The 22,191-nt window shown below is 35.9% G+C and overlaps 3 protein-coding genes across 5 annotated transcripts; all 3 read right to left on the minus strand.

Moving 5' to 3' along the window:
• Window positions 1–1,229: 1,229 nt before the first annotated feature.
• Window positions 1,230–8,860, minus strand: znf740b (zinc finger protein 740b). Of its 2 annotated transcripts, XM_052594003.1 has the most exons (7): window positions 8,738–8,860; window positions 7,444–7,596; window positions 6,497–6,694; window positions 5,667–5,801; window positions 5,414–5,543; window positions 5,203–5,321; window positions 1,230–2,713 (listed from the first exon to the last, which is right to left on the minus strand). In XM_052594003.1, the coding sequence occupies exons 2-7, from the start codon at window positions 7,486–7,488 to the stop codon at window positions 2,543–2,545; spliced, it is 798 nt and encodes a 265-aa protein (XP_052449963.1). In that variant the 5' UTR covers window positions 7,489–7,596; window positions 8,738–8,860; the 3' UTR covers window positions 1,230–2,542. The 2 variants fall into 2 exon arrangements, with proteins under 2 accessions (XP_052449963.1, XP_052449964.1); XM_052594004.1 differs by lacking the exon at window positions 7,444–7,596 and having other exon boundaries at window positions 8,738–8,859.
• Window positions 8,861–8,909: 49 nt separating this feature from the next.
• LOC128011513 (cysteine sulfinic acid decarboxylase) lies at window positions 8,910–16,008 on the minus strand. 2 transcript variants are annotated; one of them, XM_052593994.1, is made up of 14 exons: window positions 15,841–16,008; window positions 14,377–14,507; window positions 14,149–14,275; window positions 13,918–14,008; window positions 12,752–12,974; window positions 12,584–12,663; window positions 12,445–12,499; window positions 11,547–11,663; window positions 11,355–11,419; window positions 11,195–11,276; window positions 10,834–11,033; window positions 10,392–10,443; window positions 10,199–10,288; window positions 8,910–10,095 (listed from the first exon to the last, which is right to left on the minus strand). In XM_052593994.1, exons 1-14 carry the CDS (start codon window positions 15,854–15,856, stop codon window positions 9,922–9,924), a joined length of 1,503 nt encoding a protein of 500 aa, XP_052449954.1. In that variant the 5' UTR covers window positions 15,857–16,008; the 3' UTR covers window positions 8,910–9,921. The 2 variants fall into 2 exon arrangements, with proteins under 2 accessions (XP_052449954.1, XP_052449953.1); XM_052593993.1 differs by having other exon boundaries at window positions 12,424–12,499.
• Window positions 16,009–17,151: 1,143 nt separating this feature from the next.
• Window positions 17,152–21,134, minus strand: LOC128011520 (uncharacterized). Its single transcript, XM_052594005.1, has 4 exons — window positions 21,018–21,134; window positions 19,781–20,174; window positions 19,094–19,138; window positions 17,152–19,001 (listed from the first exon to the last, which is right to left on the minus strand). The coding sequence occupies exons 2-4, from the start codon at window positions 20,103–20,105 to the stop codon at window positions 18,721–18,723; spliced, it is 651 nt and encodes a 216-aa protein (XP_052449965.1). The 5' UTR covers window positions 20,106–20,174; window positions 21,018–21,134; the 3' UTR covers window positions 17,152–18,720.
• Window positions 21,135–22,191: the final 1,057 nt, after the last annotated feature.

Here is a 22,191-nt window from a genome sequence, read left to right on the forward strand (position 1 = left end):
GATCAGCAGTCAGGTTAGAGAGGAGAGGGCTATGGCCTCAGTGAAGCAACACAAAGCCAGACTCTTTGTCTAACTCGGTCTCCCTCGCTGGCAATGCGGTTTGAGCTGCCTTGAACGTTTCACTCCATTACATTTCTGCTGGAAATATCATTTCGTCTTGCCAGCATTAATCTCTTTTTTTTCCAATACATACAAGTCATACACTTTATTAATAATATTTCCATACTGCAATGAAAGTTGCTTCTATTGTGGGTTAAAATCATACTTAAGTATATAATACTAGGCTAGTATTTTATAGACTTATTGTCTGGAGTCAAAATAGAGGTAAGAAATAAGTACAACTTCACTAAATTGTAATACACACACACACACACACACACTTACATGTCAAAGAACACATCGCCCTCTACTGGATCATATGAAAACAGCTGTGTAATGTATGCAGCATGTAGAGCATATATGAACATCTAGGCCCATATATGTTAGGCATGAAGGCATTGAATGATGACAGGTAAAATTAAACCCCACAACAACTATGCTAAATCATTTTTTAAGGACATTTAAATGCAAAATCTGTTTATATGCTTCGGCAGACGTGTTGAAAGTTGGTGGATAGCGCCACCTACTGGTAAGCATGTACATTAACATTCAACATTTTTGGATCAGTACGTTTTTTTTGTTGAAAGAAACTACTTTTATTTAGCGAGGATGCATTGAATTAATCTGAAATCCATAAATGTCTATTTCAAATAAATGCTGTTCTTTGAAAGATGTTGAAAGATGAGTTTCAAATTCTAATTATTTTTAAAATACAGACTTCATAAAAAAAAAGAATTTAAAATCTTACCAAACCTACATTTTTGAATGGTAATGTATTTCTAATGGTTTATATTTAATGCATCTGGCAAATGCTTCTATTCAAAAAAGTGTATTCAAGATACACATTTTATCAGCTTACTAGCTGGGTATCAAACCAATAACCTTTTTTAAAAAGTCAGAAAATAGTCTTAGTGTTGATGAAGATCACCATGCTATACCAGTTCATATACAATAAAAGTATAACTAAATACAATTAAGCTTGTTCGGAGTAAAACAGAACCCACTGTTTTTTTTTTTTTTTTTTTTTATTGTCAACTCGAAGTCCTAGGACTCACTATATGGTGTCTAACAGGATAGAATAAAGCTGACCTGTAGTTCATGTTTGAGAGCAATAAAAAATACCAAACAAATGGATCAAAAATGATTTTCATTATTTTAAACAATCACAATACAAGTCCTTTTTCTGTATATGCCTAACGAAAGGAACATGCAGGCGTACATGTAAAAATAAAAATACAGTGAATCTGCTCCATCAAGACAGTGGCAGCAGTCTAATCCTACTACGGTTTCTATTTAAATGATCTAAAATGCTGTAAAAATATATCAACTCAAACTTGACTATGTCAGAATCTGTGTTCAAGGACCGAGGTCTACGCGATAAGAAATGTAACGAGACCTCTGTGAAAAACTAGTGGTTTTATATAAACATCTGTCTCTCTATGAACTGTACAACCTGTTAAAAGGTTTTCCTTGTTATTCTGAAACAAGGAACTGAGATGCTTGTGACATACCACTTGACAAAATGTGTCATTCATACGCAAATACTCGATGAAAAGTCAGTGTTCAAGTTGACCGAAAGACCAACTTCAAAAGTTTGACACCATAATATAGATGAAAAAGAGCTCTTCTGTCAATGTAGAATGCATGTTATTCCAGATGTTTCTGCTAAAACTGTAAAGGCCTGTGTAAAGCTGTCGATGGCCATGAGCTGTTATCACAGTATTTAAATGAATAATTGACCCCAAAATGGAAATTTGCTAATAATTTGTTCACCTTCAGGTCATCGAAGATGTGGATGTGTTTCTTTCTTCATCATATAAGATTTGAGGAGATTAAGCATCCCATCACTTGCTCACCAACTTGTTTGTAATTCTGTAAATTCAGTTACATTTTGGCGGAAAAGGCCCATTGGCTTTTGTCAATAGTGTAGTGATGCATGTAGCACACGTCACTTTAAAACCAAGCAGCTTTCTCTTGATCTAAGCTGTGAATTTGTGGAACCAACTTAAAAAGAAGCTAAATCTCCTTGTGAAACTTTTTCAGCTTCATGTGAAACTCCCGATTGTGCAGATCCCTATTGAAATGACTGGATTTTTTTTGCAACATTTCGCAGAGCAACAGTAACACTGAGAATCCCAACAATCTACAGACCTGCAAGGGAACTACAAAAGCAAGCATTTCTAAACTAGCAGAAGTCATTACTGACTGGGATGAATGCACAACTAACCCACCTGCTGATCACAGTACCGTCTAAAATACAAAATACGCTATTTCCCAGAGTCTAAGCAGTATAAAACAGTCCACTGGGGTTGAGCCGACTGAATCAGAGCTGGACGTGTTGGACATCTTTAAACAGTTTTTACAGGCTCAGACCCCCGGTCAGGTCATGTTGGCGAGTCCATTGTGTTTGCTGGGAAGTGGTTTGAACACGATCGGACGGCTGTCACGCCGCCAGCCTGCTGTTGTTTGTCTGCAGTGGGCTCCAGGACGCCGAGTGCTGGGAGGGGTCCTGAGAATAAGACCGTCCCTCACAGCACGGCTGGTTCTCCTCTTTAGGGATGCCCACGGCACACAAACGCCGATGTCGTAGTAACCGGTCAGTTCTGGAAAAGTTCTGTGTAATAGAAGACTGAGTTAGCCTCTTTTTTTGACAAGAGAAGATATGCGGTTTAAATGAATTGGCTGTTTTGGACATGCTTTAAATGAACTTATTCACTGATTCCCAGTGTCGAAAGAGTTTCCCAAAAAGCCCCTGCGTGCCATTTAAAGTGTTCTTTTGTAGGAACTATGGTTTTATTGTCTGGCTACACACTTTTGTTATCACTATGTTTTCGAGTATATGAATTACATTGTGTATTTAATGTAAAAATGCACCATTTTTAATGTTAATGTTCAAGGCTGCATTTATTTGATCAGAAATGCTAGCACTTTAAATTAAATTAAATTTATGCATTTAGCAGACGCTTTTATCCAAAGCGACTTACAGTGCATTCAGGCTATCAATTTTTACATATCATGTGTTCCCGGGGAATCGAACCCCCTTCCTTGCGCTTGCTTGCTTGCTAGCTCAGTGCTCTACCAGTTGAGCTACAGGAACACTAAATCTAACTACAAGCTGCCATTACTTTGGTCTTCAGTGTCACATGATCTTTCAGAAATCATTCTGGTATGCTGTTTTGGTGCTCAAGAAACATTTCTCATCTTTATCAATGTTTTAGAAAAACAGCTTAATATTTTTGTGGAAACTGATTTTTTTTTTCAGGATTCTTTGATGAATATAAAGAACATAATTTATTTGAAACATTTTTTTTTTGTAATATTATAAATGTTTTTAATGTCAGTTCTGATCAAATAATGCATACTTGCATACACAATGCATGAATAAAAGTATTATTATTATTTTAATCTGTAGTGAATAGGTCCAGTTTGATATTGCAGACCAAATCAGACTCGGATCATGATTTCTGCCAGCTAAATTGTCCTACCAGCTTAAAAACAATATTGTATACAGTTTTCTGGCATAATTCAGGCATAAGCACTCAAAAGTATATGCAAATATATGTATATGCATTAAAGGGGGGGTGAAATGCTATTTCATGTATACTGAGTTTTTTACACTGTTAAAGAGTTGGATTCCCATGCTAAACATGGACAAAGTTTAAAAAAAATTTATTGTTACAAAAAAACCTCTTCCGGTTTGTCACAAGTTTCGGAAAGTTTTTTTCGAGTATGGCTCTGTGTGACGTTAGATGGAGCGGAATTTCTTTATATGGGTCCTAAGGCACTTCTGCCGGAAGAGCGCGCGCTCCCGTATAGCACAGCACTGAGAGCACAACAGACATTCACTGATCAGAGCGAGAGCGTCGCGAAAAGTCACAAAAGAAGCGTGTTTTTGGTTGCCAGGGCAAGACAACCCTGCACAGATTACCAAAAGAGAAACAGCATTAAGGGACCAGTGGATGGAGTTTATTTTTACAGAGCATCAACGGAGTTGTGCAAGTGTTTTTGTTTGTTCCCTGCATTTCGAAGATGCTTGTTTTACGAACAAGACCCAGTTTGACGTCGGATTTGCACATCGTTTATTTCTTAAGGATAATGCAGTCCCAACGAAAAAGGGTCACGATCGTGTGTTGGAACCGCAGGCGGTGAGTAAAACTGCTTCAAATATCTCTGTGTTGTTAACTTAGCTATCGGCGCGTAAGCACATCAAGTAAACAACATGCGATGTTGTCATCAAACTGCACTTTCCACATGTACAGCTTAAAAAAAAAAAAAAAAAAAAAAAAAAAAGACGACAAAGTGGAATTTAGGCATTTTACAAAACCGCTTAGCAAATAGATACAGTTTCAGTACATACCACATAGAGACGTCGTTGCTGATGCTGCTCTTGTTAAATTTCAGCCTCTGGATCTGTGTCACAGCTTCCAAACGATCTCAACGCAAAAGCCTACTGGCGCTCGTGATTCTTTAGCTCCGCCCACACATCACGCCTCTAGGCGCTCGTGTTTTTCCGGGAAAAATCGGTACAGACTATCTTTCTCTTATAAATATAATAAAAATAAAGACTTTTTGGAGTTATGAAGGATGCAGTACTACTCTATAGGTACTCAAGATTAACAGGATATTGAGTGAAAACGAGCATTTCACCCCCCCTATAAGATTTTGTTAATAATCTGCTATCACAACGATAAAGGCAAAATCAAAATAAAAGGAAAACGTACCATATTTACTTTCTTAATACACATTTCTAGACTTATGGTGCACAATTTATTATTAATCAGTGTTACAGTCAGTTATTTTAAATAAGAAACTATCTTCAAACTGTCAATCATCTAAATATAATATACTGTTTTTTAGCTAGCATCACCAAGCGGTCTTATTTTTCAACTCCTTCACTTCATTCTAGCAAAATAAAAACATTTTGTGATGAAATTGATCCCTGATGGATACAATGACACTTTTGCTATTTAGATATCCTGTTTGACTTTTTATAAAGCCACCATTATGTTGTCGGACACTAAAAAGTACTGTAATACTATCATAAAGACACACATTTATGCACATAATGGGCAAACAGCAAGGTCCCTGTGTGTCATGTCTCACCTGTTGGCAGCGGTCACACTGATAAGGCTTCTCACCGCTGTGAACACGCTTATGTCTTTCCAGATGATAGCGCTGAATAAACCTCATGTCACACATATCACACGCAAATGGCTTTTCCCCTAGAACACACACAGATGTACACATATTTACTTCATGCATCTCTTTGTATGAATCAGAAGATGACGTGTGAGCAGAAAGGCTTATGGTGTACCTGTATGGGTGAGAATGTGCCGTTTGAGGTGGTAACTACTGCGGAAGGCACTGTAGCAGTGCTCACATATGAAGTTCTTCTGCACTTGAGAGCTGAGTGAGTTATCGTCATTAACGTCAGGAATCTCCACCTTCACGTCACATACAGAAAAAAACAACAGTGTTCAGTCAGGATACAAATACGAGAGGAAGTGTGTAAATGTGATAAACAGACAAAATCACGGAGCAATACTGCAGACAGACTGAACGCATGCCTGGGGTTTTTCTCTCATTTTGGTGGGAAGTCCAGACTTCCTGTTCTTCTTCTTTGGCTGCACGTTCTGGCTGGCTTGCATGTCTTTTTCATCCAAGAGCCTGGAAGAGTGAAACTCTCCGTCCTTACGGATGAGCTGTTCAGAAACAGAGTATATAAGTCACCGAACTGAATGCAAATGATTTTATACCATATGAAGTTAGAGTAGAAAATAAAAAAGTAGAAAATAATTGCTTTTAATATATTTGTGGAAATAGTGTATTTTAGAATTCTTTGATGAACAGAAAATCTTCTGTAACATTATAAATGTCTTTGCTGTCACCTTTGTTCATTTTAATGCATCCTTGTTGAATTAAAGTGTTACATTTATATGAAGAGATCATCTGCAAAAACAGAAGACTCCATTTTTAAAAGTGTTCAAAATCCTGTTTATTTATTATCCTGCATTCCAATTAATATCATTCAAACTGCAGATGGATTGTTTTGATTAAATAATAACAAAAAATACAGCTAACTAATACAATAAAAACATAACACAATTAAAAAAATGTTATTGTTTTTTGTGAATAAACTATATACACACAACCTTTTGAATGGTACTGTATATTTATGCATTTGGTAGTTTTTATCCAAACAAAGCAATTCAAATTGCATTAAAAACACTTATTTTATCATTTCATGCATTGCCTGAGAATTGAACCCATGACCTTAGTATTAGCTGCAGGATTCTGTGGAAGACTTTCAAAATTGAAATGAATAGTTCACCTCAAAAAGTCATTCCAGACCAATATGACTTTCTTTCCTAACACAAATCATGTCTTTTTCCCTTACCAGTGGTGGGCAGCTGACTCCTGAGGGAAGCACCATGTGGCCGTGTTGGCTGTGGGTGTCCTGGTTGTGATTGTTGCTGTGACTGTTTTCTCTCTGTCCCTGGCCCAGATGAGAGCCCATCTTCTTATGGCTGGGCATGGAGCCGGCCTGCATGAGTGCCATGCTGGACAGCACCGCTTCACAGCCAAGCAACCCAGCCTGTGTAGAAATACAACCACAAACATACTAACTAACAACGCTTACCAAGGTCACTAATCTGATGGGTTGGAAATTTAGCTTGAAATCTGACATATGTGACCCAGTTACCACATATTTTTGTTAACATTGTCATAATGATCCTAAAATACACATTTCATATTAGTAGTAGTAATAATTATAAATTATGTTAAATTATTATTAAAACTATAATTAATATTTTTCCATAAATTATGTATTTTAATATCACTGAGAACAAAACTGTCAAATTAAATATTTATTTATTTATTTGAAATAAATGATGTTGTTATAAGAATTCCCCACAACTATATTATTCACAAAGGTCATTCTCATTATTGCAATATAGTAATTTGTCAGTGTAATGCAGTTAAATAAAATCTATAATCAGGTAAAATTATAGATATTTTAAACACTAAAACAATGAGAAATGTGCTTAATTGTAATTAAAATGTTTTTTTTTTTTTAATCCTAAATTGTCCTAAAAAGGCTTAACTTAATGCAAAATATAATTTTGGGAGAAATTTGTCCCAGACACGTTCTTTTGTGAGATCTGCCCAATTACTGGTAAACAAATCTGTGTACGTTTTGTGTCAAGTCACGCTGTGAAAGTGAAGTACAAAGAGTTAATACACAGAAACGCCAAGCAAAAGGAAAATGAAGGCCTTCTTTTTCAAACAAATGTGGACAAATGCAGAAAATGCAAATGAAGAAGAGAAAAAAAACACACTGACCCATTTCATGTGATCTCGCACTGAGCTGTTGGAAAGGTGTGACATCGCAGTGATGAGAGTGTGTGTGTGTGTGTGTTGGATTACAGAGAACTTCGCTCGGGGCAGGGAGAGTGTTTAGAGACCACACAAGCCCCAACCATCAGGGGCCCAAGCCTAGAAACAGAAGGGGGGATATAAAGCCAGGGTAATATCCATCTCTGTCTATGATGTTGCCACACATCTAGCCCAACCGTGGACAAATCATGGCTTTTATTCGCTAGAATCAGACATTTTCCATGTCTGCATTGCCAAACCTTTGTTTATGTAGGCTTATAGGGCTGTGTTTTTAAGCCATGAGAGTTTGGCTTCAGATTAGCGTCAAGAGTCCCTAAATGACATCTGGAAACAAACCAGGTCAAAACTAAAACTAAGTGGAGTGGACTCTCATCGGTTCTGTCAAACTCAAATGGAAGGAATACATCCGAGGGTTTATGCCCTGTTGATTTTGGATTTGCTTGGTCGGATTCTGGGACTCACTGGAATAAAAAAACAGATTGATTTCAACCACCCTCTTTCCTTCCATCGCTTATCCCTGTGCAGCAGTCCGACTAACTCACCCTCAAAGATCCAGATAAACACAACTATAAATCATGAATGACCAGAATGAGGCACGGAAGCCACTGGACAATGACAGCAATTGCACAAGACAAAATTAACAAATTATGATTGCAATGACATATAGATCGAGGTGAATGGGTGAATAATGTGATTTCCATTTATTCGGCTCGTGAAGGGATTTGGCAACTTGTAGGGTCCTGGTGGTTAAATTAATTCCAGGAGATAGAAAATAAAATTGCATCAGTCTAATCCCATGACAAACAGATTGCAATCTATAGCAAATCAAGCCAAAGATAACAAACTTTACAAGAACAACTCTACTGCGTCTATGTAACACACTCTATTATACTCAATTAGCCTTAAATTATAGGTAATAAATCAAACTTCTTTGCGGTTTGGTGTGCTTTTATTAGAAACCATGATATATGAATGCAAATTACAGCTTGTATTAAAAGTAACAAAATGCGCAAATTAGGATATTTACAATCTCAATTTCTGAGTGAAATTCATTTTTCTTCAGTCTGAAGTGTAAAGACATTTTTAATGTAAACTCCTCCATTCATCCTGCAGCACAACAGGGCGCGAGTTTACCGTCTATTTAACTTCATATTTCAGTGGAATTAAAACGTGAATCTTTTAAAAATGTTATTGTAGGTTTTATAAGAGCAGCACCGCAGTCTGCGCGCATTTGTTTTACCTTACTCCTCTTCGTTTACAGTAGCCCAATGTTTTCTTGTCGGACAATCTTTTCAGTTTACAAACACAGAAAACGTTACCGGAAGTGCTCTCTGGGGAGAGCGTCTGTCACGTGATCCCCACACTGGCAACAAATAACAGGCTACTTCCGGTGTAAATAAAGTTCACGAGCGTCAATGAGGGAATTTATTTTATTAAAATGTCAAATGTTGTGGTGCTTGCAAAAAGTAACCTTTATTTGATATTTGGAAACGAGGAAATATAATTATACCCTTTCTAATATAAAGGTTTTAGTGACAAACATTGACGTTTTAATTTACAAATTTCGATAGAAAGTAAAACAAGTGACAACAAATGAAGCTTTCAGCTTCAAGGGACATGTTGAGCCTATGTATATTGACCTATTGTTTGGGTAATTCTCCTTTATAAAGGAGACTAAAGCAAAATTATGCAGACAATGCATTTAATACAATCAAGTCACTATACTATATTAACTAACTTATACAATATCCTTATTAAATTATGACACCAGAAAAAAAAAAAAATCTTGTGAGTACTTAAATTTAAAGCTATTTTTGAACAGTACACATAAAATCACCTTATTAACAGACATCACTGAAACAAGTGTGCTACAAAAAAATCACTCCTGTTTCTGTGAAAGCCCTTGACTCTGATAGAAAAGAGAGAGAGAAAGAGCGTGTGTGAGAAAGTGAGAGAGAGAGAGTAAGGGGAACAGCCCATGCTTTAGCCAATCAGAAACACTTTCCAACTGTGAATCAATCATTTTGCACATTCAAGTTTGCTGACATCACATGTACAGACACAGTGCGTCTCAATCCTGGTTCTGGAGGCCTCTGCAGTGCAGATCTTGGATGTCGGCCTTATTTAATACACATGATTTATATAATCAGACTCATTAGTAAAGGCCCTAATAGGCTACCTAAAATTAGGTTTTCTAAATGAAATCAATACTTAGGTCGGCCAGAATCTATGAGATTCATTCACTTCATGACCTCTGTAGATGCATATATTTTTTTGCGAGCTTTCTCATTGAAGTCAGTATTATGTACCGCTTATAAGTCGACATTTTAGCAACCTTTAGAAAATTGCAACTTTAAACATGATAAGTTAAGGGGGGAAATAATGTGACATAGTCTATTGGTAGAGCATAGATATTGAAACAAACTACAGGTCCTTTCCTAGTTCCTCTATCTCATCAAGGAAGAAATCCATGTCCTTGGTGGTCAGCTGAGGAGAAACCACAACCATACGGAAGAAGTTGACGTGTTCATCCATGGGCTGGTATCCCACCATCATCGTGCCACGCTTCATCATTCTCTCTTTGATGACTGGCGCCACCTGATGGCGTACATTAGACATGACATTAGTAGCAATCATTCCGTGCTCAATAATGACATTTTCTGCCACATTATTTGTCATTCTACATTTAAACGAAGCTGACCTTTGATAACCTTTCCTGGTAGTCTGCACTGTTCTCCTTCCCTCTCAGACTGGGTGGAATGAACCAGAAACAAACGTTCACAAAAGGCCCCTATATTGGAAACCACACACCATATATAAATATATAAACATGCATCATGTTTATGTAAACATTAGTATACTGCTTCGGGTTTGTATACAGTGCAACACTGTACCTTACAAACCAACTTGAAATTGTCCCTCTTCTCCATTTCTTCAACTAAATACCTAGTGCAGACATAAATAATAGATTATTAAAATATATATATATATATACGTATAAATAAATAAAACATACAGTAATGGTACATTTAGGTTTAAAATATTAAGCACCAAACTGTGTTCAACAATGACAATGATAATAACTGTTTGTGGAAATCAGCATATCTTAATGATATCTGAAGGATCGTGTGACAATGAAGACTGGAATAATGAGGCTGAAAATGCAACTTTGCATTACAGAAATAAATTAAAATTTTAAAATATGTTCAAACAGAAAATCTAATAATATACTGCAATGCATTTAATTAAGTCAATAGTGCATTAAGTCAATCGTGTTTAACAAAAAGACTGATGGTGTATTAATCAACAACAACATCTAACATATGCGTCAAATACCTTGCGAGGGCAAAGGCCTTCTCCACTCGCTCTGAAAGACCATGTGTTCCTATTGCCTTCCACATCAACCACAGCTTCAAACAATCCACCTTGCGGCCACACTGGATGGATTTGTCTCCCGTGTCTAGACTTGTATCGTAGAACTTGTCTTGCTGGAATAAGTAGGTTGCCTTGGCACTGTGACAGTGCATTAACAGATTCTACAGATTGAGTGAAGATAAAATTAGGAACAGTGAGTTGCACTTGTGGGCAAGTCAATATGAGTTCACTTCACAAATAAGCAAAAACATTGCATGAATTGACTTGCACGGGGTTAAAAGTAAAAGAAAAGAGAGATGGATTGCTACATAAGTGTTCATACCGTGGTATCTCTGAACAAAACCACAGAGCACTGCAATCCCGCCAGAAGCATTTTGTGAGGGTTCCAAGTCACAGAGTTTGCTCTGAGTGTTAAAAAAACAAACATTAAATGATATAGTCAAAAATGGACTACTTCTCTATCCGAATCACAGTGTTCAAACCTTTCTATTCCTGCAACCAGATGTTTATGTTTTTTGGAAAACAGCACGCTTCCTCCCCAAGCGGCCTGTAAAAAAGAGAGAACCAGACTGTATCAGTTAGAAATGGGTGAAATTCTGCAAACAAGGTGGGGGCCACATGCATATAGACATGCTGCACAATAGTGTTACATAAGGTAAAAGTGCTGCACTTACATCAACGTGCATCCACATGCCGTTTCTTTCACTTATGTCAGCTATGCGGGTCAGAGGATCAAAGGCACCCTGCACTGTGGTACCCGCTGTGGCATTAACAAAAAATGGGACAGCATCCTAAAGGAGAAGCAGAGACAATGGTTAAACACCATTAACTTTTGACCATTGGACTTTTCATTAAAAAAAGTGATTTGTCACCCTTATGTCTTTCCAAATCTGTATGACCTTTTATTTCCATAGAACACAAAAGGAGATGTTTTGTCTAATGTTCACACACTGCTCTTTTCAATGCATGAAAGCAGACAATCAGATGTCTTTAGAACACTTTCTGGCTGTTATCTAATGTTGCTTTGTCCAAAAAACATCTTGAACGTTCTGCGAAATACTTCCTTTTGTGTTCCATGAAGGGAAGAAATTCAAATGCATTTGGAATGAGATAATAAATCATAATTTTTAGGTGAACTAAGTTCTCACTTACACAAACTGCTCTAAATTTACCATAAAGTTCATAATAAAATCATAATACTACCATTAAATATGAAACAGGGGCCAGCAGGGATGCCTTGAATTGATCACAAATGAAAGTAAATATTTATAATGTTTTACAACTTTCCTTTCTATTAATTTTGAAAAAACTGTTTTCAGCATGAATGATTTCTGAAACATCATGTGACACTGAAATTTCAGCTTTGCATCACATGAATAAACTTTTTAGTATATTAAAATATGTATATTTTTTATTATAATAATATTTCACAATATTATCTTCATAAATAAAATAAAATAAAATAAAATCAGTATTGGTGAGCATAAAAGAATATAAAAAAAATAAATAAATCATAAAAAAGAATATAAAAAAAAAAAAAAATCATCTTACTGATATAATTTCAATATTTACTTGTGATTTTGCCTGCACGATTTGTACCTCCAGGTCCTCTGGTATCATGCTGCCACTGTAGGGGCACAAAAAAACATTTGAAATAATTTAAAGTGAAACACTGGTTTTCCAAAATGTGTTAAGAGATAAGTTCCTGTACCTTTCATCCACTTTTACAATGAAAATGTTGTCCGTTCCAATACCAAGGAAAGCAGCTGCTTTTTTCATTGAGTAATGACTCTAAAAAAAAATTTATACAGTTTTAATAATACTGCTTTATTTGCTATTTTAAATCTAAAATTAGAACAAATGGGTCTTGTCTTTTTGCCTGTTGTGATGTAAATAAAGCCATTCGTGGTGTGGCCCACAAGCCTTGTGTCTTCACTTGAGGGAAGGCCCAGTACCGTGCAGCGTTCATGGCATACATGTTGGACATTGAACCCCCAGGACAAAATATCCCATCTCCTTCCGACCAGCCAACCAGAGAGCGAAGCTTGCAGAGCACTTCCTCCTCCATCAGGACAAACACCGGAGCCACTTCATAAGTGTATCTGTGAAAACTTCACACTGAGTATGTTGCAGATTGAGCAGTCATGATATGTATTCATAGTATTTATTAAAGAAATAGATTTGGGGAACTTATTGGAGAAATTTAGCAACATCACTTGCTCACCAGTAGATCCTCTGTTGTGAATGGGTGCCATCACAAAGAAAGTCCGAACATCTGATAAGTAATCCACAATAATCCGGTCCATCAGTGAATGTCTTGTGTAGTGAAAAGCTGCATTGGGTTTGTTTCTTACAAACATGCCGCTTTTCACAACACAAGACATTCATTGATGGACTGGATTCTTGTGATGTTTTTATCAGCTGTTTGGACTATCATTCTGACGGCACCCATTCACTGCAGAGGATCCATTGGTAAGCAAGTTATATATAGCTACATTTATCTGATAAATAAATCTGTTCTGATGAAAAAATAAACTGACCTACATCTTTGATGGATGAGTAAATTTGAACTATTACTTTAAAAAATGTTATGATGTTTTATTTCTATATTTTCTGTTTTCATTTGTAGCAATTTTATCTCTTAGTTATCATTTATTTTTTTAAATTTATATTGTGCATGTACATTTTCAGTTAATGATAACAACACTCTTTGCATTATCTTAAAATTTCAGATCCTAATTTCATCAATCTCTAATCAACACAGTTTTTAGATAGTGAAACCAGCGGCTCCGTGCTGTTATCAAACGGTGTCATCTGATAGCTTCAAGTGCTCTGATAAGTTACTTATTACTATGACAACAAAGTTTAATGGAAAACTTCAGTGTAACAGCTTACAATTTACTTCAACACTTTTTAACCCCTCAGTTATTAAAACGGCATTCGTTTTTTTCAGCACTCATCTGAGATCTTTAAAAAGGCACATTCACTGTAACACATTAACATGAACAACTGAAAATGTCTATGTGGAAGTTCATTCACACATACTGGCTGGTGTTGAGGGATTCAGTGAGGAGCCGTCCTGTCAATGCATGGTAGTCCACACCAGCAAACAGCTGATTGAAGAACCGAGGATGACCTGTGAACGAAAAAAGGCTCTGGACCAGGATGTAACCACATATTCAAGATTTAAGAGGAACAGATGTAATAATTTAAGAATATAGGACAACCGCTAATTTGAATAATTAGTGAGATTGGATCGAAGCACATGCAACCTACAGGTTTTAACACTGTATCTGGCCACATCTCGAACCCTCTGCAGTAACTGCTTGTGAGATTCTCCATGCTCTCTGAGATCAAGGTCCAGAAGAGCTCTCAGCTGATCGGGATCTTTCCACTCACACACCTGTGAACGCAAAGCCATGCAGTTGATCTCCCGAGATACAAGATAAGATAGGAAGATGCAGAAGTTGTTAAATGGGATGATAAATTCTTGAAAAACTTAACCTTCTCCTTCAAGTCAGTTCCTTTGTGAAGTATCTCCTCCATAATCACACTGAAAGCCTCAGTAAGAAACAGCTTGCCATCTGACTCATACATGTCCGATTCTTCCAGGTGGACATAGCCATTCATATATTCTGTGAGATACATATAAAAGTACATATATTGCTAAATAGGAGAAAGCAATATGATAAAATAAACCAATGTTCAATAAATAATTCATTTTAATTTAGGCTATTAACAGAAACAACTCTTCAGAAACTACTCCACATGATATAGGATTAAAACACAAATAAGCAACAAATATGCGGCTATGCAACACTACCGTTTTTCCCCTATTGTTTTGCATTTTATTTTTTTAGCAAAAAAAAAAAGAAAAAGAAAAAAAGTTTAAATAGGCTACTAATTTTTTTTTTTTTTTTACAATTCTGTAAATTATGACAAAATTTACTGAAATACTACGAAAAAACTAAAATTTCTTACTTTTGATTAATTCTGTGAATTGTCTGTGTGTATGTTGTCAGCCTCATATCATAATAATATCAACGTCATATCATCTTCACATGGTTTGTTACTGATCTGGTGATCAATGTTGTCCAGAAGCAGCCTGATCAAGATCTCAGAGACTGATCCTAACCCTACCAGCTGTTATTAAAGCTGATCCATCATGTGGACCAGACCGGACCAGCCTAAAACTACTGGACTAAATTATCTATTTCATTTAAAAGACATGGATTTTATGTATAAATTCCATTGCATACTGCATTATAATACATACATATAATTGATATAACTTTAAAAAGCAATCGACCATAAACGCATTCGTTCTACTTCCCCTGATGTCCCACTTTTGATGAACTCTAACTGGCTTTGGTTACCAAGCAGCGCCACTACTCCGTGCATAATACGGAATTCAGCAGATGTGCACATCCAATCAGAAATCATAGTCAGTTTTATAATAAACACTATAAATACCATTGCAACAATCGCGATATTTTATGATGGGAAAACGTCATCAACGCCCCATTTCTTTTTCTTTTTTTATGGAAATATGACACCAAAAAGCAAAATGGCTGTCAGAAAGAATCAAAACCAGAAAGATTTAACTGTAATATGCAATTTTTTGCTTTTGTTAAGAATCAAGCTAATATTTCGTGCAACCTTTTTCTGTTTACTGTTTTTTTTTCACACTTTATTTAGCATCCAAACTTGAGGTAGATGAAAGCTGTGAGGGGTGTCACGTTTCAAGTTCTGCGACTTAGTTTTTATACAATGCATCATTCATCAACAACTCGAAAAATTGCCATTCCCAACCCCGTATACCTGCAGTTTTTCCTGCTTCTATAAGGCACACAGTTCTCGTACTGTTACAGTATTACATGATCAGACTGAAATGCACGATTTAGTAAAACTATGAAATGAGTGCATTTAAGGGAACTACATGCGTGCAATCAAAAACAAACTTCTCACCTTTAGATGAGCTCATTGTGATGTTTTATGTCCTTTCTGTACTCAGCACATGAAACTCCACTGTAGTATCTGGTGTGGTAAGGATGCCTCGAGACCCTCAGTGGTTCATTGCAAGATCCAGCCTTCATATACGTGGATGCACACGCCCGATTCGTCAAGTGACATCCTATAATTGGATTAGAGTGATATGGGTGTGTCAACAAAAAATCAATCTTTAACTTAAAAAAATACCTTTCTGAAGACCCAGTTGATATGAGGCTGCATGCAACTGTCAAGTACATATTTGAATAACAATATTTCCAGCATTATTTTCTTAAAATGCTGAAAATATCTTACCATTGGATGGTTTTATTTGCTGGGTCCTGCATCTTAGTTGATAAGAGGCAGATATATTTACTGACTCACACACAAGCAACCAGTGAGAATGATCGATACAATAACTTAACATGTTATATAATGACACACACACACACGTTCATTTAGGTAATGCATGCTGCAAAACTGAGGTACAACGTTCAACATCTTCCTAACTCCGCAGCGTTGTTCTAAGTTCACATTAGACTGTTAGAGTTTGCTGATGAAAGAAAGATATATCCTTCCACGTATGTTTGTCAGATTGCACAACGATCCCAGATCATCCCACACACACTCACAAGAGTGGAATGGAATGTCACAGGGTTCAAATAAAGCCTGGACCGATGCAGGTCAGTTATCTTATAGAAAAATCTTTCCTATGGAAAAAGGGAGCTTAGGTTTCCTATGGAAAAAGGTAACTGAATATTTGCATGTTAAGGCATTTTGCTGTCATCAAAAAAAAAAAAGGAAAAAAAAAATCATTTGGACCCCCCCCCCCCCCCCCCCCCCCCCAAAAGATTTGGAAATTATATTTTATGCGCAGCTTCATTACAAATTTTTCTTCCTGGATTTTACAATTTCATCAATGTTTGTACATAATAAATCCTTTAGACATGTTCCAGCTTTTCGTTAACCAAAATCGATAAAATATAAAACTAAAAAATGAATCAATATAAAACAAAAAAATGTACATGGCCAACAAATGCAATTTAAAAATAAATTAATAAATAGAATACAGAGATTCTGATGAACAGTTGATTTGTAGATTTTCCATTCTTCACTATCCCTAACCCTAAAAAAGTTATAAAAAACTCTGCAGGAGCCAGTTATTTATAACTTATACCTATAAAACAATAAAAACATATCTGATAAACATCTAAATTATACAATAAAACAAGCTATAACACAATAAAATATAACCTCAACCCTTTATAATAATGCCTGTAACGATTCATGTAGTTTTTTTTATTTATTTTTATGACTTTTTTTTTTTTTTTTACAAATAACCCATCACCAGAAACATGATCAATTTGCAAAACAGTAATAAGACATAAAAGTACATTAAGTAACAAAACAGTGCAAAAAGTTACAAAAAAAGGACAATAACAGGAAAAAAAGTAACATGAAATGCAATTCATGTAAGCATGATAACAAATTTGAAATCACCAGGTTGCAATCTATCAAATAAAACAAGTATTATAATCCCAAAGCAAAAGATTCCATGAAGTCTGGCAAGACTAGATGCTGTTTAATGACAAGCCTGTGCAGTGGAATAGTACAAAGCTCCGCCTTCAATCCTATCACCTGCTTGGCAGGCAAAACAAGGGTGAACAAGGGTGAACAAGGGTGAAACACCAGGGTGAAAAAGCATCAGGGTGAAACAACGTGATATTTGCCGAGAGAGCGAAGGTCGCCGTTATGTTGCCAGATAGCGTTCTCTATTGGAACATAAAACTTTTTAAACTTCCGTCATAAACATGAGTCTCCCTTATCCGTTCATGGAATCAGTTCAAGTTTTAAGACTTTGATAAAAGCTTTCACATTTATTTACTTGTAAAGGAAAACATTATTCTGTAGAATGCATTAAGATGGAATGCTACAATACAAATAATGCAATTTGTACCATCAGAAAGCAAACACAAGCTGAAGTGCAATCTAAAAAAGTAGGAATGGAACTTGATCTCTCAGGAAAAAATAAGCTTGAGAGAAAAACAATCAAGTAATAATGCCATAAAAAAATAAAACATTGGAATAAAACAATGACATGGACAGTTAACTCAGTCTAGAACCTTTTTTGAAAAAAAAAGCATTACAAAAAAAAAGCATTACAAATGTAAATGCATTACATTGTTTTTTAATCTTAGCTTATTTGACAATGATATTTGCAAAAAAAAAAAAAAAAAAAGTTTGCACAGTAAGTTTAAGAAAAATATTTGAAATGCCCACATTTTAGCTAGGTGCGTTTGAAAGTTGCCCTATTATTTCAAGCATGCATCTGACTTATACAGAGCATTTACTAAAAGAAAAAAAACAATCAAAATATGAAAAAGGTTAATAGAACTGACAAGCAGTTATAGTTCCCTCTAGTGTTACATTTGCATGTCTGCAAGTGCTACATGTATAAAAAGTGCTGCAGCTGTCAACTTCAAAACCCAGAGGACTAATTCACCATGGGTTCCCTTGAGATTTTCATATGGGTTTTTATAACTGGATTTTTAAAGAGATAGTTCGCCTAAAATTCTGTCATAATTTACTCATAAAAGAAGATGTTTTGAAGAATGTTGCCAACCAAAGAGTCGACGGTAGCCATTGACTTCCATAGTATGTAAAAAAACATAATGGAAGTCAATGGCTACCGTCAACTGTCTGGTCACCAACATTCTTCAAAACATTTTCTTTTATGTTCAGCTGAAGGAAAGAAACTCTAACAGGTTTGGAACAAGTGGAGGGTGAGTGAATGATCACAGAATTTTCATTTTTTTCATGAATTAGTCTTCTGGGTTTTGATGGCTCCTCTTAGCAGCCTCAGCAGTTTTCCAACAGGAAGTTGAGTTTGAGAGTGTCCAGGCCGTTCTCTTCCTGGGTTAGCAGAGAATGGAGATGAGCTGCCGTGGCTTGTTCCCTCTCACGCATGCTCCATTTTCGCAGCATGGTGAAAACCCGCATTTTGTGTTGGCTGTTGTCCTCCTCGATCTGCTGAAGAGTGGTGGTGTTCATACCCAGTGCCATGATCCCCACCTCCCTCCAGCTGTTCCCGATGCAGCCAGCCACCATCATCATCTCCTTCTCGCTCACCATCCTGGAGTCTGAGAAAAAGCAAAGTTATGTAATGAACCAGCGCTGTCATAAAGCTGCTACTGAAGATGCAAAGCAGAGGTGTGTACTGTATGTGACTCACGCAACGGCTTGTTTTCCACTTCCTGACGTCGTTTTGCTGTCGTCTCTGATAAACCAAAATCATTTACAAATTACAAATAGATTACAGCATGTACTAGAAAGTTTGAAGGCAATGGAGTGAAATAAATAATATATACATATGCAAAGTATACTATTAGGATCTTTTTTTAATATAATTTAAAAAAAAAGAAAAAAGAAAAAAAAGAACACTACAAAACAGTCAAAGAAGCTTTACATTAATAGAACAGGAAAATAACAGTGTTTATATTGCAAAATTCTTCAATTATAAAAACAAATTGCTTTTAAAACAAATTTAAATTAAATGAAAGCAGCTCTACAGATTTTCAGGACAATTAAGCGTGTTATGTCCCACAATTGTCTTTTATTTGAATTCTCATTACTGTAACAATAAAATTGATGTTATCTTTGTCTTCCAGTATTTATACATTATGGTAGCATTTATTGCATGTAATTATTTATAAGTTAAATAATTTGATATATATATATATTATATAATTAACTGTAAGACAGTAAAAAATAACTAATACTGTAATAAAAAAAACAACATTAAAAATTAAAACAAGTTTAAATAATGAGAATAATATGCATAAGTGTCACAATGCCAAGATTCTAGGGGTGTTAATGGTAGATAATGGAGGATTTACAACGGCTGAGTGTAAGATCATACCTGTGTTTTTTGGTTTCTTGCGTTTGTTGATTTGCAGCTTTTGAAGGAAATGCAGTTTAGGAAATGTCTCTTGCATGTCTTGCGTTTTCAGCAACTTCAGGAAATTCAGAGCAGCCTTGTTGTCTTTGTGAATCACATAATCCAAGATTTCCCGTACCTGTTTTGAACGCATGTTCGTGTCCTTGATGTTGTTGTACTCATTGTTGGACAGTATGCCCCTGGCATGGCAGTGCTGAAGCAGAATATCTGGATCTCCTGTCAGAGCCTCCAGTAGCTCTGTCTTGAGTCTCCGAATGAGCTTGATGCCATCTACAGGCCCATCCATCGCCTCTTGTGCTTGATCAGTAATGTGAAAAACTCGATTTGACACTGGCTTTCAAACTGAAGATTAAGGCTGTAATAAAATCAGAAAATTAAATTGTTTTAAACGCTTGACGACTACAAAACAGCATATAGCATGTACTAAAATACTTCATATTTTGGCTAGAGGCAGCAATATAAAGAACAGATCAACAGATGAGATTGTAGCTGAAGCATCATGGGTGCAGCCGAGATGAAGGAAGTATCTTTTTCATGATCCCTCCCACTGAAGTTGTTTTTAAAAACTGCACATGCTCTTTGTTATCACTTTCGAATTATGAAATATAGATTTTAAGCCTATATGCGTATGCTGAGAATGCACAAATTAATTCGTGATTATTTTATTGTTGGTGTATACTAGCACATCTTTCTTTGAATTATCTGCAAGGGACTTTCCAGTTTAGCGACCCACAACTAGAGATGCGTCATCTTTGTTTACTTTCAATAAACGGCTATGGCGCACATTTTAACACATTTGTACATTGGTTTAGTTTGCTCAGGAATCATAAAATATTCAGCGACAATTACTAGTAGCTATATATTGATTAAAAAACACTGGCATCATTAGAGAGAAGAGCGCGGGAAACTGAAGAGAACAAAGAGATAGTTATTTTCTCAAATGATGCACAACATTCAACACAGGCTTTCATTTCCGAGCCACTTCCGATTTAAAATAAACAGCGTTACTGTTACAAATTAGTAACAATGTTACGGTTCCAAATTCGCGCGCTCTCTTTCCTTTCAAAAATTATTTTATAGAAACTGAATGTTTAAAATGTTGAGTTTTTTTTCGCCTGCACAAAGATATCAGACGGAAGTACCATACACACATGAATGAAATCATATTTAATTAAGCACGAAAGTAAATTTAGTTTACCTCAGTTTGGCGGAGAAACGTTTGATGGCTCGTTCACACTTCATCCGCATGTAATATGATATTGATACAAAAAAACAACTGCTGCTGCCGCCCCCTTCTGGACAGGGAGTGTTCTACCGACAACTGATGCTATTTTTAGTATGAACCTGTACAGTTTCACTATCGACAACTCATTTCTAAATGCCACCATCTTTTTATACTAATTAATTCATGCTGAACTTAAAAGAGAGCCTTGATTTGTTATTCATAAGTTACTCTAAAATGAGTCGTGAATGGGAGTGTGATGATGAAACCATAATTCTGCTTTAGGGAAGTGATGAACTGCTGAGACAGAAATAATAAAGCCGCAAACTAGGAAGAAAGTAACTCTGCGCTGGTCACATCTATCTCTGTCTCATTTTGTTTGTGTCCACCTTCTAACCTGCTTAACAATTGCTAGACATGTCTAAGAAAGAATGATCACCATTTACATTCTTTATAATTGATAATAACCATCTTCTTGTCTGGCTCTGACAGGATAAGTATGGCCTGATTGTAGGGATGTGTCTTGCGAGAACGTGACGAGAATACTTTGCAATAACAATTTGCTGTTTACATAGCTGCTAGATTAATAGTTTAAAGATGGCGTTCTCAATTCAAACACCCACGCGATGTTATTCCTGAATGACAACGATTCAGCTAAGTCTATTATGAGTGTCAGTGGAGCGTGAGAAGCACGTTTTGTCACTGCCCATGTTAATTAATCATTCATGCTGCAGCTGATCCAGAAAGAGCAACACAAACAGTATTTTCAACCACACATCATTATTTCTGTGTTAAATACATTTAAGTGACAGAAGTACTGGGATAAAAGCAGTATGGGATAAAAACAATTCTCTTTACAGTAACAATCAAAACGAAAGTATCTTAACATGTGTATGTATTGTAACGCAATATCCTCTTCTGCCGCCAGATGGCGACAAACTGCCGGTTAAAAAAGTATTTGTAATTGAATGGTTGTTTCAAAATATTCCAACTGAGAAACAGTTCATGAATTGAGACACTGACTCCTTCATACAATTTATTTATTTTTTATTTTGTTCAAATGTGTGTGTATATATATATATATATATATATATATATATATATATATATATATATATATATATATATATATATATATATATATATATAT

Source organism: Carassius gibelio, chromosome B23, assembly GCF_023724105.1.
Source record: "Carassius gibelio isolate Cgi1373 ecotype wild population from Czech Republic chromosome B23, carGib1.2-hapl.c, whole genome shotgun sequence".
NCBI classification, from domain to species: domain Eukaryota; kingdom Metazoa; phylum Chordata; class Actinopteri; order Cypriniformes; family Cyprinidae; genus Carassius; species Carassius gibelio.